The 13258-nt window shown below is 47.3% G+C and overlaps 1 protein-coding gene across 4 annotated transcripts in view; it reads left to right on the top strand.

Moving 5' to 3' along the window:
• The first annotated feature begins 6 nt into the window (after positions 1-6).
• The window catches only part of ASAP2 (ArfGAP with SH3 domain, ankyrin repeat and PH domain 2), a 171758-nt gene continuing 158506 nt past the window's right edge, over positions 7-13258 (top strand). For all 4 annotated transcript variants that reach the window (XM_049652559.1, XM_049652558.1, XM_049652557.1 and 1 more), the window contains exon 1: positions 7-187. In XM_049652559.1, the coding sequence (XP_049508516.1) occupies positions 62-187 (126 nt within the window). In that variant the 5' untranslated portion in view covers positions 7-61. The remainder of the gene's footprint in view (positions 188-13258) is intronic.

Raw genomic sequence — 13258 nt, 5'->3', positions numbered from 1 at the left:
GCGCGGCGGCTGAGGCGGCGGCACCCCCGCGGCCGGCCGCCCGCGCCCGCGCGCCGAGGCGATGCCGGACCAGATCTCCGTGTCGGAATTCGTGGCCGAGACCCATGAGGACTACAAGGCGCCCACGGCCTCGAGCTTCACCACGCGCACCGCGCAGTGCCGGAACACGGTGGCGGCCATCGAGGAGGTGAGCGGCGCCGGGCGGGCGTCGCCGGGCGGCGGCGGGTGGCCCCGGCCTCAGGTGGCCTCGCGCCCTGCCCGCCGCCCGGCCCTCCCCCGCCCCTGCCCCCCGCGCCCGCAGCCCGGGAAAAGTTTCTTTTCCTCCAAATCGGACGCGGCCGGGCCACCCCTGCCCGACACAGAAGCCCTTTGTTCCGTGTAGGTGGCTCCGAGGAGATGGCTGATGGCTACCTTGGGCCTTTTTAAGACCCCCCCCCCTCCTCCCGCCGCCCTCGTTTCCCTCTCGGGGCCCCGGGCCGGGCGGTTTCCCGCAGCGCGGCCAACTTTGGCCGGGAAGGCGGGGTGGGCGGTGAGCTGGGACCCCCGCGCCCGCCGCGGCCGGGGTGGTGGGCTCGCCAGCCTTCGCCCGGCGCCCACCTCCCACTTGTTCTGGGAGAGCCCCTGCCCGCAGCCCGCCCCGCCGCGCAGCCGTGTGCTCCGAGCCCCGCTGCAGCCCTGGCCCCCTTTGCCCGCCCCTCGGGTGGCTGGGAGGACCGTGGGAGGACCCCGGCCGTCCGGGGAAGGTGTGCACACCTTAGCGGGGAAGGCCTGACCGCATTCCACACCGCGCCCGGCAACCGAGTGCGGGGAGCTGAGTGCGGAGCCGGGGCTTCTGATCCGAAGACGTGTGATAGCCGTCCCCCAGTTGCGTGTGTCTCACCCTCTTGAACCCCCCCCCCCCCCATTGCCCTCCTCCCCATCAGCCTGGAAAAGGCCTGATTTTAATCAAGTGCTTTCAAGGTGCAAAGTCATCATGCCTAGTGCTACCTGGTAAGCCCTCCGCATCCTGCGGAGAGAACCCTCAGGAATGAACAAGCTTAGGTTGACAGTCAAAGCAGCATGCGTCGTAGGGCAGAGTTTGTGAGTCCAGGGCCCCCGCTGCTGTGTGGTTTAGGGTAGCTCCTCGCCTCTCGCCTCTCTGCTCTCGTTTTCCTTACCTAGCCAACAGGAGTAATAAATACATCCTTCCCCGGACTATTATGAGGGTCAGAGACGCGGTGTGTGACGTGCTTAGCGCTCTGCTTGGCTCCTAATAGGTAACTGGTTTACAAGCCACACGTGTGCCAGTATGGAATAGATGATTAAATTTCTCTTGGCCAGAATGTCAAGTTACAGCCTTAAAATGGGGTATCGCAGGCATTTTAGAAGAAGATGATTGGGCTAGAGTGAGGGAGGGGAGGTCACGGCAGAGCTTTTTAAATTAAGCGATGCCATTAATTTTTTTTGCCCACTTTGAGCAGAGCATCTGCTGTTAGGAATTGCTTGGGGAAAAAAAACCCCAGAATGTTTCTCTTAATGGGGATTTATATTTGTGTAGACATAGACAGTTAAAAGTGATAGATTTAGCATTCTGAATATTTTAAGTATAGCTAGGGCCCCCTCCTACCTCCCTCCTTTCTTCTCTCCTGTTTTTTTGGTGGAGGAGAGCTGCATGTAAACCTTTTGTAGTGAGTTCTGTAATCCCACATCTACTTGTGTCAGCAAGGCTTAAAAATGTTGGCTTCAAATTAAAAAAAAAAAAAAAAAGCCTTTAAATGAGGCAGATGGAGATGACCCAGAGAAGTTTTTTCAGAAGTACTGGTTGAAAAGCAAGGGGAACATTTTCATCCTGTTTTGAGAATACACCATTAATGATGTCTATGGAATGATTGCAACCAAAAAAGTAGCTGAGTGTTTCTTTAGGGAAGGAAGCCTTGTACACGATGCCTTAAAGAAGGCTCGATTATATGTAAAGTTCTGTTTCTTTTCCCCACTGCTGTTTGTCAGCTAAATATTATTAACACTGGCAGGTGCTGGAGAGTTAGGCAAATAGGAATTGCTCTTAAAATTGGCATACCCTTCCTCTGATTAATTTTCGTTTGCAGTGTGTAATTTCCAAAGTCTTTTTTTTGTATGCTGTGCAGGAGATTACCCGAGAGCTCAGTTACTGAGCAGATTAGAAAGAGACTGGATTTGGTCATTTTATTAAATTGCAAGCTCGCTCGCTCCCTGTTGCCATCCAAGCACACGGATCGGTTAAACTTTCAAAAATGAAAAAATTGAAATCATTACAAGTCTGTCTTCACTTCTAAAAATTTAATTTTGAGAGAGAGAGGGAGGGAGGGGCAGAAAGAGAGGGAGAGAGACAGAGAGAATGCCAGGTAGGCTGTGCTGTCAGTGCAGAGCCCAATACAGGGCTTGAACTCGTGAGATCATGACCTGAGCCAAAATCAAGAGTCAGATGCTCAATGGACTGAGCCACCCAGGCATCCCAGGTCTCTTTTCACTTTAGGCAAATCCACCGTTCATAGTATGATATGAAATATGTGAGTTTGGATTTTTTTTTTTAATGTTTATTTATTTTGAGAGAGGGAGGAGTGAAGAGAGAGGACCCCAAGCAGGCTCCACATACCTTGATCTCACGAACCGAGAGACCATGACCCAAGCCAAAGTCGGATGCTTTAACCAACTGAGCCACCCAGGCGGCCCGTGAGTTTGGATTTGTGAGAAAACTAGATTTGAGAGGTGTTTACTCTCTGAGGAATCACTGTAGATTCCTTTAAATAACGCTCTCTCCTGGGGTGTGTAATGTTCATTCCCATTTCCAAAACTTGTTCCAAATAGTTGCATTAACAAGTGATGCCCACATATTTCAGTTTTCAACAAGCATTAACTTTTCATACTGAAGTGAGGCAGAGAGTGGCTCTTGTGACATAAATTACTCATTTAACATAAAATAAATTTAAAATTTGCAAGCCCTGTTCCTGTGTTTAAATAAATGAGTCATGGGATTAGCAAACTAATTTTATTTTATTTTTTTTAATTTTTTTTTTCAACATTTTTTATTTATTTTTGGGACAGAGAGAGACAGAGCATGAACGGGGGAGGGGCAGAGAGAGAGGGAGACACAGAATCGGAAACAGGCTCCAGGCTCCGAGCCATCAGCCCAGAGCCTGACGCGGGGCTCGAACTCACGGACCGCGAGATCGTGACCTGGCTGAAGTCGGACGCTTAACCGACTGCGCCACCCAGGCGCCCCTAGCAAACTAATTTTAAACTGATAAACCTTTGGGAACTTATTTTTTCCAATGTAGGTTATGTCTGATAAAAAGTGTTTTACAACTGACGTGTACTTTTTGGATACGTACATCTGTAGCTGGGTTGTTGGTAGCTGTTGGGTCCCTACCCTGCGCTATGAATATCACATCTGTTGTATTTATTCCTTATTGCTGCTTTATACATGAGGAAACTGAGGCTCAGAGAGGATAATTTGTTCAAGGTTATAGAGCCTAGTAAGTTGAAGAGGTGGCTCCACGCTGTTTTCAGAAGTGTTGCTGTTTTTTAAGATGATTTTTAAGTAATCTCTACACCCAGCATGGGGCTCGAACTTATAACTTCGGGATCAGAAGTTGAGCTCAAGAGTCACATGCTCCACGACTGAGCCAGCCAGGCGCCCCCGTCTTCTGTCCCTTGTAGTGATGCTGAATTCTCTGAATTCCTCATTTGTTGGATAGTTATGGGTTCAAGTTCAGACTCCACCACTTGCCAGTTTTGTGAACTTGGCTGAGATGCGTTTTCTTATTTTCCTCAGCACTAAGTTCTGGATACCAATACCTCTGTACTTCAGAGGGTGGTGGGGAGGGTTCAATGAGATAAGATACAGCACAGCCTCTGACAGGCACCGGGTCTAGTAAATGCTAACGGCTTGACAACATAGTTAATCTGTAGAACCTGTTGAGGGCTCTGGCACCAACATGGGTTTACCTGGGGGTTGGGTAGGAAGAGTAGAGGAAACGGAGGAATGGTTGAATGAGTTAAGTGAATGAAAACTATATTTGTTAACCCATGCTTGTTTTTTTTGTTTTTTTGTTTTTTTGTTTTTTTTTTTAACCAGTGTGTTGTCTCGCCTGGTGACACTTTCTCTGGGTGAAGTAATTATTGTGCACATTTTTTAGCAAAGTCTGCTGCTGCAACTGGATGGAATCTGTGTTTTTGGAAATAATGGAAAAAAATAAGTAGTTGTGACATAACTCTGAGAAGTGAGCTTCTCCCCTGCCCCCACCTTTTTGGGGGGGTTATTTCTGTCTCCGTTTCTTGGAGTCTGTAGGCACTTTGAAATATTCTCAGAATAAGAAAAAGTTGTAGACGTACTTGGAATATTCATGTTGATAGTTCAGTCCTCCTGTAAAACACCATCCATGCTGCCTTGCCTATTTGGCTTTTGTCAGATATGTAGTTTTAAAAATAAATTTGATGTTGACTCGTAAGTATTACAATTTAATCTGCTTCCTTCCGGGGCCATAATTCTCTACTCTGTTGTGCTTGGTTACCTTGGAAATCTCATTGCTGTCACAAGCACAGGGTTCTAACTGCAGGGGTAAAATGAGCCTGTGGGCTGCACAGATTCCCAGGGGCCTTGCTGTCCTTGGGGCCAGATGCCCCTCCCAGCAGTTCTAGTGGGAACCTGGCCCATGTGCTTTTTAGGCAAGGATGTGATTCTGAACCTCAGCCCTTTGTGAAGAGGGCTCTTCCAGATCCCAGACTAGTAGATTTTGCATCTGTTGTCGGAAGGACATGATCTTTTCTTGCCCGTGTGTTTGTGTTTTTGGAAATGAGGTTTTGTGGTCAAACAGGGCCACCTTATTTATGCTGTGTTCTGAAATCTGGACTTAAAACGTGTTTGGAAATTTTTGAGTCATTTAAGGAGGAACCGATCTTCTCTTGTTATGTAATCGTCCCTCCTCCTCCCAATTGTTTCCCCTGTTTCTTGTGATTAACAGTAAAAATACTAATGATTCTCCCAGTAGGGTCCAGGCTCTGACATTCACGCAGTATTTATTGAGTCCTGCTGTGTGCTAGGTGATGGGAATAGAATACCAAGTGGAGTAAGTTCCCTCTTTGAAAGAACCTACAACTTAGTGGGAGAGGCAGACATCCTATAACAAATCAGTGCAATAAACCACGTCACTGTGAGAGCTGGGGCTTTAACATTGTCCAGGATCATGGATGCCCAGGGATGGCATTGGTCAAGGGTGCCTGGGGTTGTGGTTAGGAGTGCGGTTGAGTCATGAGGTCAAGGTGGTCGTCTGTGGGTTACCGCATGCTTTGGTCACTGAAGTGTCTCAGAATGGCCTCTGTGGCTGCCTTCCTGCCCTAGGTAAGTACTGATCCACTCCCGAGCTGGTGCCATCTAGGCCTCTGATAGAGTTTTCACAGTGTCCCATCCACAGAGGCTGCGCAGGCCAAGAGTTTGCAGGGATCCTTAATTCTTTTCTTATGCTCCACATTTCTAGGAATTGGTGCCTTCATGGAGCATATACATTCTAGATCTGTATTAATATGGTACCCTAAGATTAAAAATTCAGTTTCTCCATTGTACTAGCCGAGATTCAGGTGCTCAGTAGTCACGTGTGTATTGAACAGTGTAGATTTAGAACATTTGCATCCTTGCAGAAAGTTTTGTTGGACGGTGATGTTTTAGACCCTTGCAGCTCAAAGCAAGGTCCACTGACCAGCATTAGCATCATCTGGGAGCTTGTCAGAAATGTAGAATCTCAGATTCCACCTTAGACCTAGTGAAATTGAGTCTACATTTTATTTTACATTTTTGTTTTTTAAATACTTATTTTTGGGGTGCCTGGGTGGCTCAGTTGGTTAAGTGTCCAACTTTGGCTCAGGTCATGGTCTTACGTTTTGTGAGTTTGAGCCCTGAATCAGGCTCCGTGATGACAGTGTGGAGCCTGCTTGGGATTCTCTCTCTCTCTCTCTCTCTCTCTCTCTCTCTCTCTCTGTCCCTCCCCCACTTGCTCTCTCTTTCTCTCTGTCTTTCTCAAAATGAATAAACTTAAAAAAAATTTTTAATGTTTATCTTTGAGAGAGAGAGAGAGCACAAGCAGGGGAGGGGCAGAGTGAGAGGGGGACAGAGAATCAGAACCCAGGAACCGCGAGATCATGACCTGAGCCAAGGTCAGATGCTTAACTGACTGAGCCACCCAGGTGCCCCTGAGTCTATATTTTAATAACATCCCCAGGTGCATTGTCTGCATATTAAAGTTTGAGAATCAAACTGTAAGAGTATGATGTAAGAGTATGAATCCTTGCTGCAGTTAGAATCACATAGGGGGGATTTTGTGGACTAGAGGTGCCTGGCCTATTCCCTGAAACTCTGACTTACTGGTTTGGGTGAGGCCTGCAGCTCATTGGCATTTGAAAGCTTCTGCACAAATGGAGTTGGTAATTATTGCAGTAAACAGATAGTTATGTAACGTAATGTCAAGTAATGATAAGTGATAAGAAAAGTTCTGTAGAACTTGGGAGTAGCAAGTGACTTTGGATATTGGGAGGCAAATCAAGAAAGGCCTCTGAAGACGTGACGTTAGAGCAGTGCCCGGAATGCAGTGAGGAATCCAGCCCGGGAAGAACCGAATGGAAGCACCGAATGGAAGCACGGCACGTGAAAAGGCCAGAAGATGTGACCGGACTAGGGCATTTAAGGACAGGAAGAAGGAGGTGGGTGAGGAGAGAACGGTGAGGGTGGGCAGGGACAGGTCACACAGGCCTTGATGGTCTTGGGAGGGGATCGGACCTTGTTCTGATGTGATGGGAAGCTATCAGAGGGTTTGAGCAGGGAATAACATGGTCCCATTTACATTTTACAAGTGTCACGGCGATTGTTCTACAGAGAATAGACCAGCAAGGCAGGAGACAAAAGCAGGAGACTGGTGTGGCGAGGAGTCTGGTGCAGGCATCCAGGCAAGAGGGTCTTGGCCTGGGTGGTAGCGGTGGGGGAGAGGAGAGGTCTGGTGGAGAGATCTGTGGTGCATGGAGTGTTGGTATGCCAGGGAAGTGAGCAGGACAGAGTTCCTGCCCCGCAAGACCGAAGTCAAGCCCAGTTCACGCAGGCCACCTGGAGAATAGACCTCCCTGCGTCTCTAGAGTGAAGCGTCTGCTGCTGCTGCTTAGTGTCAGCATCGAGGCCAGCTGTGTGCCACTCACCTTCACTGGTTGGAGAACTTCTGTTAAAACCAATCCGGAGGGCGCCTGGGTGGCTCGGTTGGGCGGCCGACTTCGGCTCAGGTCATGGTCTCACGGTCGTGGGTTCGAGCCCTGCGTCAGGCTCTGTGCTGAACGCTTGGAGCCTGGAGCCTGCTTCGGATTCCGTGTCTCCCTCTTTCTAGTCCTCCCCCATTTGTGCTCTGTCTCTGTCTTTCAAAAATGAATAAATGTTAAAAAAAAAAAAACAATCCTGAATATTTGTTTTGTTTCATGGCAGACAGGGATGGGGTAGACTCAAAGCCTAGCTGTGTAGACCTGGGCTGGAGGGGTATGTTCACTTCCCTCCGCTGCAGAGGACAGCAGGGGACACTTCATTGACTGTGTCAGATGCCCAAGATCCTGTCTCTGATCCAGCTCCCCAAACACCCCTCTTTCCCTGCTACAGAGAGCAGGGGAGTTCACCTGGTCACTGTCCAGCAGTAAAAACATGCCTCCCTGGCTTCAACTTTTGTGTGTTGTGTGCTCTTAAAGCAGTTGCCAAGGGCCCTTCCAGGTACTTTTGTACCATCATCATTTCATCATGTGAATCACGTTGTGGAATAAACGGGTCTGGAATACTTGGGCTGTAGTTTTATTTGTATTTGGTTTTGCTGAGTTTATTGATTCATAAATATATGCTGGGCACCTACCAATATGCTGTCACTGCCAGGCCAGGGCTCCTTCCCCATAAGCCACTTTAGAAGTCCTGATGAGTATAGGCAATATCGTGAGACATTTCAAACTGTACAGTTGTATTGATAGAGCTCTTATTAGACTCACAGGTGTGGCTGATGTTAGTGCGGCGTGTTGCTTATATTCATTACTGAGGGCAAATGCTACATTTCACTCGGGATCATGAAATACAGATGCACTTCTTTTTTCCAATCCAAATTGAATTCAGACAGAGACTCCTAGGCTTGACGATAAGATCCTTTCAGTTAATTGTTTTTGGAGTGCGTGATTGACTCTGTAACAATGCTCTTTAAACAAGCTTCACGGTTATTACCCTGTCATTGTCACGAGTTGGTTGTTAGAGTCTCGCTGAGGAATGTCGCCTCCTAAGCCGGTGTTAAAATTATCGAGTAGTGAAGGTGTTTAGGGGAAGCGGTTGTGGTTTGGCAGCCACGGTATGCTCCGCACTGTTTCAGAGTCCGGGCTCGGCACTTTCTCCTATGGTCGCACGGGTTGCACTTTTGCGTGCCTTGGAGTTGAGCAAAACTGTGGATGCATCTCTGAGTCCTGTTCTTAGGACCCTGAGCTGGGCTGCCTCTCCACAAGCCAGTTCCCACTTCCCCTGTGTTGCGAGCATGTTCTACCCTATCCTTTCACTCTGTAGGGCAAGCTTGTTTGTGAAGCCAGAGTACGTGTTCAGGTATCTTCCTGTCCAGAGTTTTAAGGGAAACTTTGCAGGCCTTGGGTTGTTTTTGGTGCTGTTGTTGCATGAGTGTGTTTGGGACATCCACAGCATGGCCGAAGCGTGACTGTCAGTCACTGTTGTTGTTTTTTCTCCCCTCTTGTCTTTCTAGCATTTAAGACATGCTTTAAGTTCTTTGCATATACTATTACCTTGTTTTAATTGTTACAAAAACGCTGCACGGTTCCGAGAACCTAAGCCGCTTTACCAAGATCACAGAGCTGGGAAGTACTCGAGGCAGGATTCCAACTCTAGCATTTTGACACGAGGGTCTGCTCCTTTAGCAGCCGGCTGCCTCCGTGTAACTTGGGCCAGAAAAGCCTCCCTGTGTTGATGCCTCTGTGACGACCGGGACCCCTCTCGCTGTCAGCGTTAGTGACTGGCATCTATTGCGTTTCTTGAGTGCATGCTTTGGGGAAGTCCTTGCTGTTCTGCTCCCTCACTGTCCTTGTTGCCGTAGAAATGATTTCTCTTTACTCGCTTCACGGCTCTGCCGACATGCCCAGCCCTGCAGGGATGAGTGGCCCAGGGCAGTGCTCACAGCCTGGCAGGAGGCCTGCCCTACTAACGGTATTAGTAATGATGTCATCTTTCCACTCGATCTTGAAGATGGCTTTGTCAATATGATTTTATACATAGATGCTGTCAATAAAATCGAGTGGCTGATGGAGACAAACTCCCTCTGATGATGAATTCCTCTGTATTTTAGGATTCTAGCAAGGTGATCAGGATTTGGGGCCCTCTTTCTCTAGTTTCCCAGAAGAAATCACATTTTTATTATGGCTTTTTTTTTTTTTTTTATGCCAACTGCAACCATGGCTGACATTGCTTTCGGCCTTAATTTTGTTTTAAGGACTGTGCTGTGTATTACATTGATTATTGAATCCTTTCAAAGATCCTGTGAGGTAGGTCCTATTACCTCTGTCTTAACGGTCGAGGAAGGCCAGACACAGACAAGTTACATGCCTGTGGTTCCCCAATCCCACACTAGCAGTTGATGGAACCACTACTCCCAGCCACACTGTTAGCACTGGTGTCCTTTGGGCGCCTCCTCCTCTTGGTCCTTGGATGCACCACCTGATGTCTCCTGCTGGCATCTCTGTTCCTCTTTGGGTGTCTCTGTGGGTCTCTTTAGTGCAGGTCGGTGATTATAGACCTTCTGTAGGCCAGTCCGCATTGTCGCTGACCTCGGGAATGTGTGATTGCCCGGACAGGGTCATCAGACACTAACCCCTGGGGAGGTACTTAGCATCAGGGGTGTTTATTAAGTGACCCTTAACTACCTCGAAGTGAGTTAAAAGGAGAGATCTGGCTTCCTCAGAGCCAAGGGACTGATAATACTGTCACAGCTGTGTGTAAAGGACTCCACAGCCACGCAGGCAGGGATCAGATGCATACAGATTTCTCTCTTTGTCAGCAAATCTGTGTTTTGAGAGGCCACTGAAGGGTGAATCACAGATATGGTGTGTGCAGGCAGACTCAGGCTGAGGAGTCAGCTCCCTGTTGCCAGCTAGGGGACTTTGGGGGAGATTCTGCAGGGAAGGGGGAATGTCAAGTCCTTGTGCCGTGTTTGTTCCTCCGACGGCCCTGACCTGTTGCTAGCCAGCTGGTGGACCTTGTGCTGGGGATTTCTGGCCCAGCCTCTGTGGCCTCTTTGGGAAATGGAGAGCTGGATGAGCTGGAGTGCAGGCAGGGGCTTCTCCAGCCCTTAACCATTCTGCGTCTACGGATGTCTGCAGCTCGACTCGCCTGCCTCTTGCCACTCTACTTTTTCTGATCCCCTCCTCTCCTCTCTCTGCCTCTGAGCTGTTCATACTCGTGCTTTTCAAGAGGTTAGAGGTGAAAATAAGCTTCACCTCTTCCATTCCCCCCTTGAGAGATTCCCTTGCCCAGAAGATCACTGGAGTCAACAGGATGGTCGTACTTGAGCTGGAGTGTCACTGGGTGCAGTTCTAGTTCAAGTTTGGGACAAGTGGGGCAGGGTTTTTTGGCCCCCTGCTCGCCTGGGGGCAGCTTGAGCGGTCTCTGCTGCGATGTCTTGGCCTCTGGGTTCTGTCTCTGTTGTGCTTTGCTTCGCTGGTGAAGAGCAGGTTGTGTTAATGATAGGATCGCAGGGTTTTGTGATCATTGAATACTTTGGACTGTTGAACTTGTAGTAAATCCTGCTCATAGCTCCTAGCTTTCCTCTAGGTTTTGGGAGAGCCAGTATTCTCCTCATTGGAAGCTGTGCTTTATGATGAAGCCCTGTGGATTTGGTTGTGTTAATACGGTGGTGTGGAAAGAGCCTGCCATGAAGAGAGGGGTTTCCAGTTCTACCTTGGTCTCCACCTTGCATATGGCCTCGGGCAAGTCACCGCCCAGAATGTCTGGTCTCTAAAATGAGCGGTTTGGTGGGGCGCCTGAGTGGCTCAGTCAGGTAAGTGTCCGACTCTTGATTTTGGCTCAGGTCATGATCTCACGGTTCGTGGAATCAAGCCCGGTGTCGGGCTCTGAGCTGGCAGCATGGAGCCTGCTTAGGATTCTCTCTCTGTCCCTCCCTTGCTTGCGTGCTCTTTCTCTCTTAAAATAAAGAAACTGGTTCACCTTCTTAAGAAAATAAATAAAATGAGGGGTTTGGATTAGTCAATCTTTGACTACCCTCTCCAGCTTGAAAATCCTATCGATCTTTGTATCACATATGTTGAGTTTGAAAAGACTCCAGAATAAATGATGGGAATAAAAATCAGCAAGAAATGGCTAGTTTGTAGTCCTGAAAAGAAAGTGTAGGTTCTGAATTATATTTTCAAGCTGAGTTTTTTTTAAAAAAAGACCTTTCTGTGGCTTCCTGGGGCACTTATTTTTTGTTGCTTTTTATTTTAAAATTGAGATACAATTCACCTACCATAAAGTTCACCCTTTTACACTAATTCATTGATTTTTTTTTTTTTTTAGTTTATTCACACAGTCGTGTGTGGCCTTCCCTACTGTCCAATTCCAGAACATTTCATCACACCGAAAAGAAACCATACCCATTAGCAGTCACTGTCACCCCTTCTGTTAGCCCCTGACAACCACTAATTTCTTTTCTGTCTCTGGATTTGCCTGTTCTTGACATTTCATATAATGGAACTCATCCAGTATGTGGCCTTTTGTGTCTGGTTTCTTTCACGTGGCGTAATGTCTTTGAGGTTCATCTTACCTGTACTGTGAGCTTACACTTCATTCCTTTTTCTGGCTGAGTAGTATTCCATCGTGCAGATTTTTGACATCTTTATCCACTCATCACTTGATGAACATTTGGGTTGTGTCCACTTTTTGGCTATTATAAATAATGCTGCTGCGAATACTCTTATACAAGTTCTTGAGTCAACATGTTTTCTCTTGGGTATATACCTGGGTGTGGAATTTCTGGGTCATATGGCAACCAACCCTATGTTGAACTTAAAAAAATTTTTTTAAATGTCCATTCATTTTTGAGAGATGGAGAGAGGAGAGAGAGAGAGAGACAGTATGAGTGGGGGAGGGGCAGAGAGAGAGGGAGCCACAGAATCTGAATCAGGCTCCAGGCTCTGAGTTGTCAGCACAGAGCCCGACATGGGGCTCAAAACCACAGACTGGGAGATCATGACCTGAGCTAAAGTTGGATGCTTAACCGACTGAGCCACCCAGGCGCCCCTGTTGAACTTTTTGAGGAACTGTTAGACTGTTCAAAGGGGCTGCACTACTTACGTTCCCACCAGCAGTGTATAGGATTCCAATTTCTCCCTGTCGACACTTGTTATTGTCTGTTTTTGTTTTTTTTTATAACCATCCTAGTGGCTGTCACCTAATATCACACGGACTTGATTTGCACTTTCCTGATGGATAATTTATGGTGCCGAGCATGGTCTCCTGTGCGTATGGCCATTTGTGTATTTCCTTTAGAGAAAATAGCTCTTCAGAACCTTTGCCCTTTTTTAAAATGGGTTTTTTGTCATTATTGTTGAATTGTAAGAGTACTTGATATATTCTAGAAACTAGACTCTTAGCAAATATATGATTTGCAAGTATTATCTCACATATTGTGGATTGTCAGCACAGAAGGTTTTAATTTTGATGAAGTCCAGAATATCTGTTTTTCCTTTGGTTGCTTGTGCATATCTAAGAAGTTGTTGCCTAAATTAAGGTCACAAAGATTTATACCTATATTTTCTTTGGCGAATTCTAGTTTTAGGACTTACATTGAAGTCCTTGATTCATTTTGAGTTAGTTTTTGTATATGATGTGAGGTAGCAGTCCAACTTCATTCTTTGGCATGTGAATATCCAGTTTTCCCAGCACTATTAAAAAGAACTTTTTTTAATATTTATTTATTTTTGAGAGAGAGAGACAGAGCGTGAGTGGGGGAGGGACAGAGAGACACACAGAGAATCCGAAGCAGGCTCCAGGTTCTAAGCTGTGAGCACAAAGCCGGATGCAGGGCTCGAACCCACAGGCCCTGAGATCATGACCTGTGTCGAAGTCGGATGCTTAACCGACTGAGCCACCCAGGTGCCCTGCATCACCATTTGTTGAAAAGAGTTCTTTCTCCATTGAATTCTTTTGGCACCTTTTTTAAAAATCACTTGTTCTTTGATGTATGCGTTTGTTTGT

This window comes from Panthera uncia, assembly GCF_023721935.1.
Source record: "Panthera uncia isolate 11264 chromosome A3 unlocalized genomic scaffold, Puncia_PCG_1.0 HiC_scaffold_12, whole genome shotgun sequence".
Lineage (NCBI taxonomy): Eukaryota > Metazoa > Chordata > Mammalia > Carnivora > Felidae > Panthera > Panthera uncia.
Note: the sequence above shows the minus strand (reverse complement) of the source record. Positions and strands in the feature narration are given on the sequence as shown.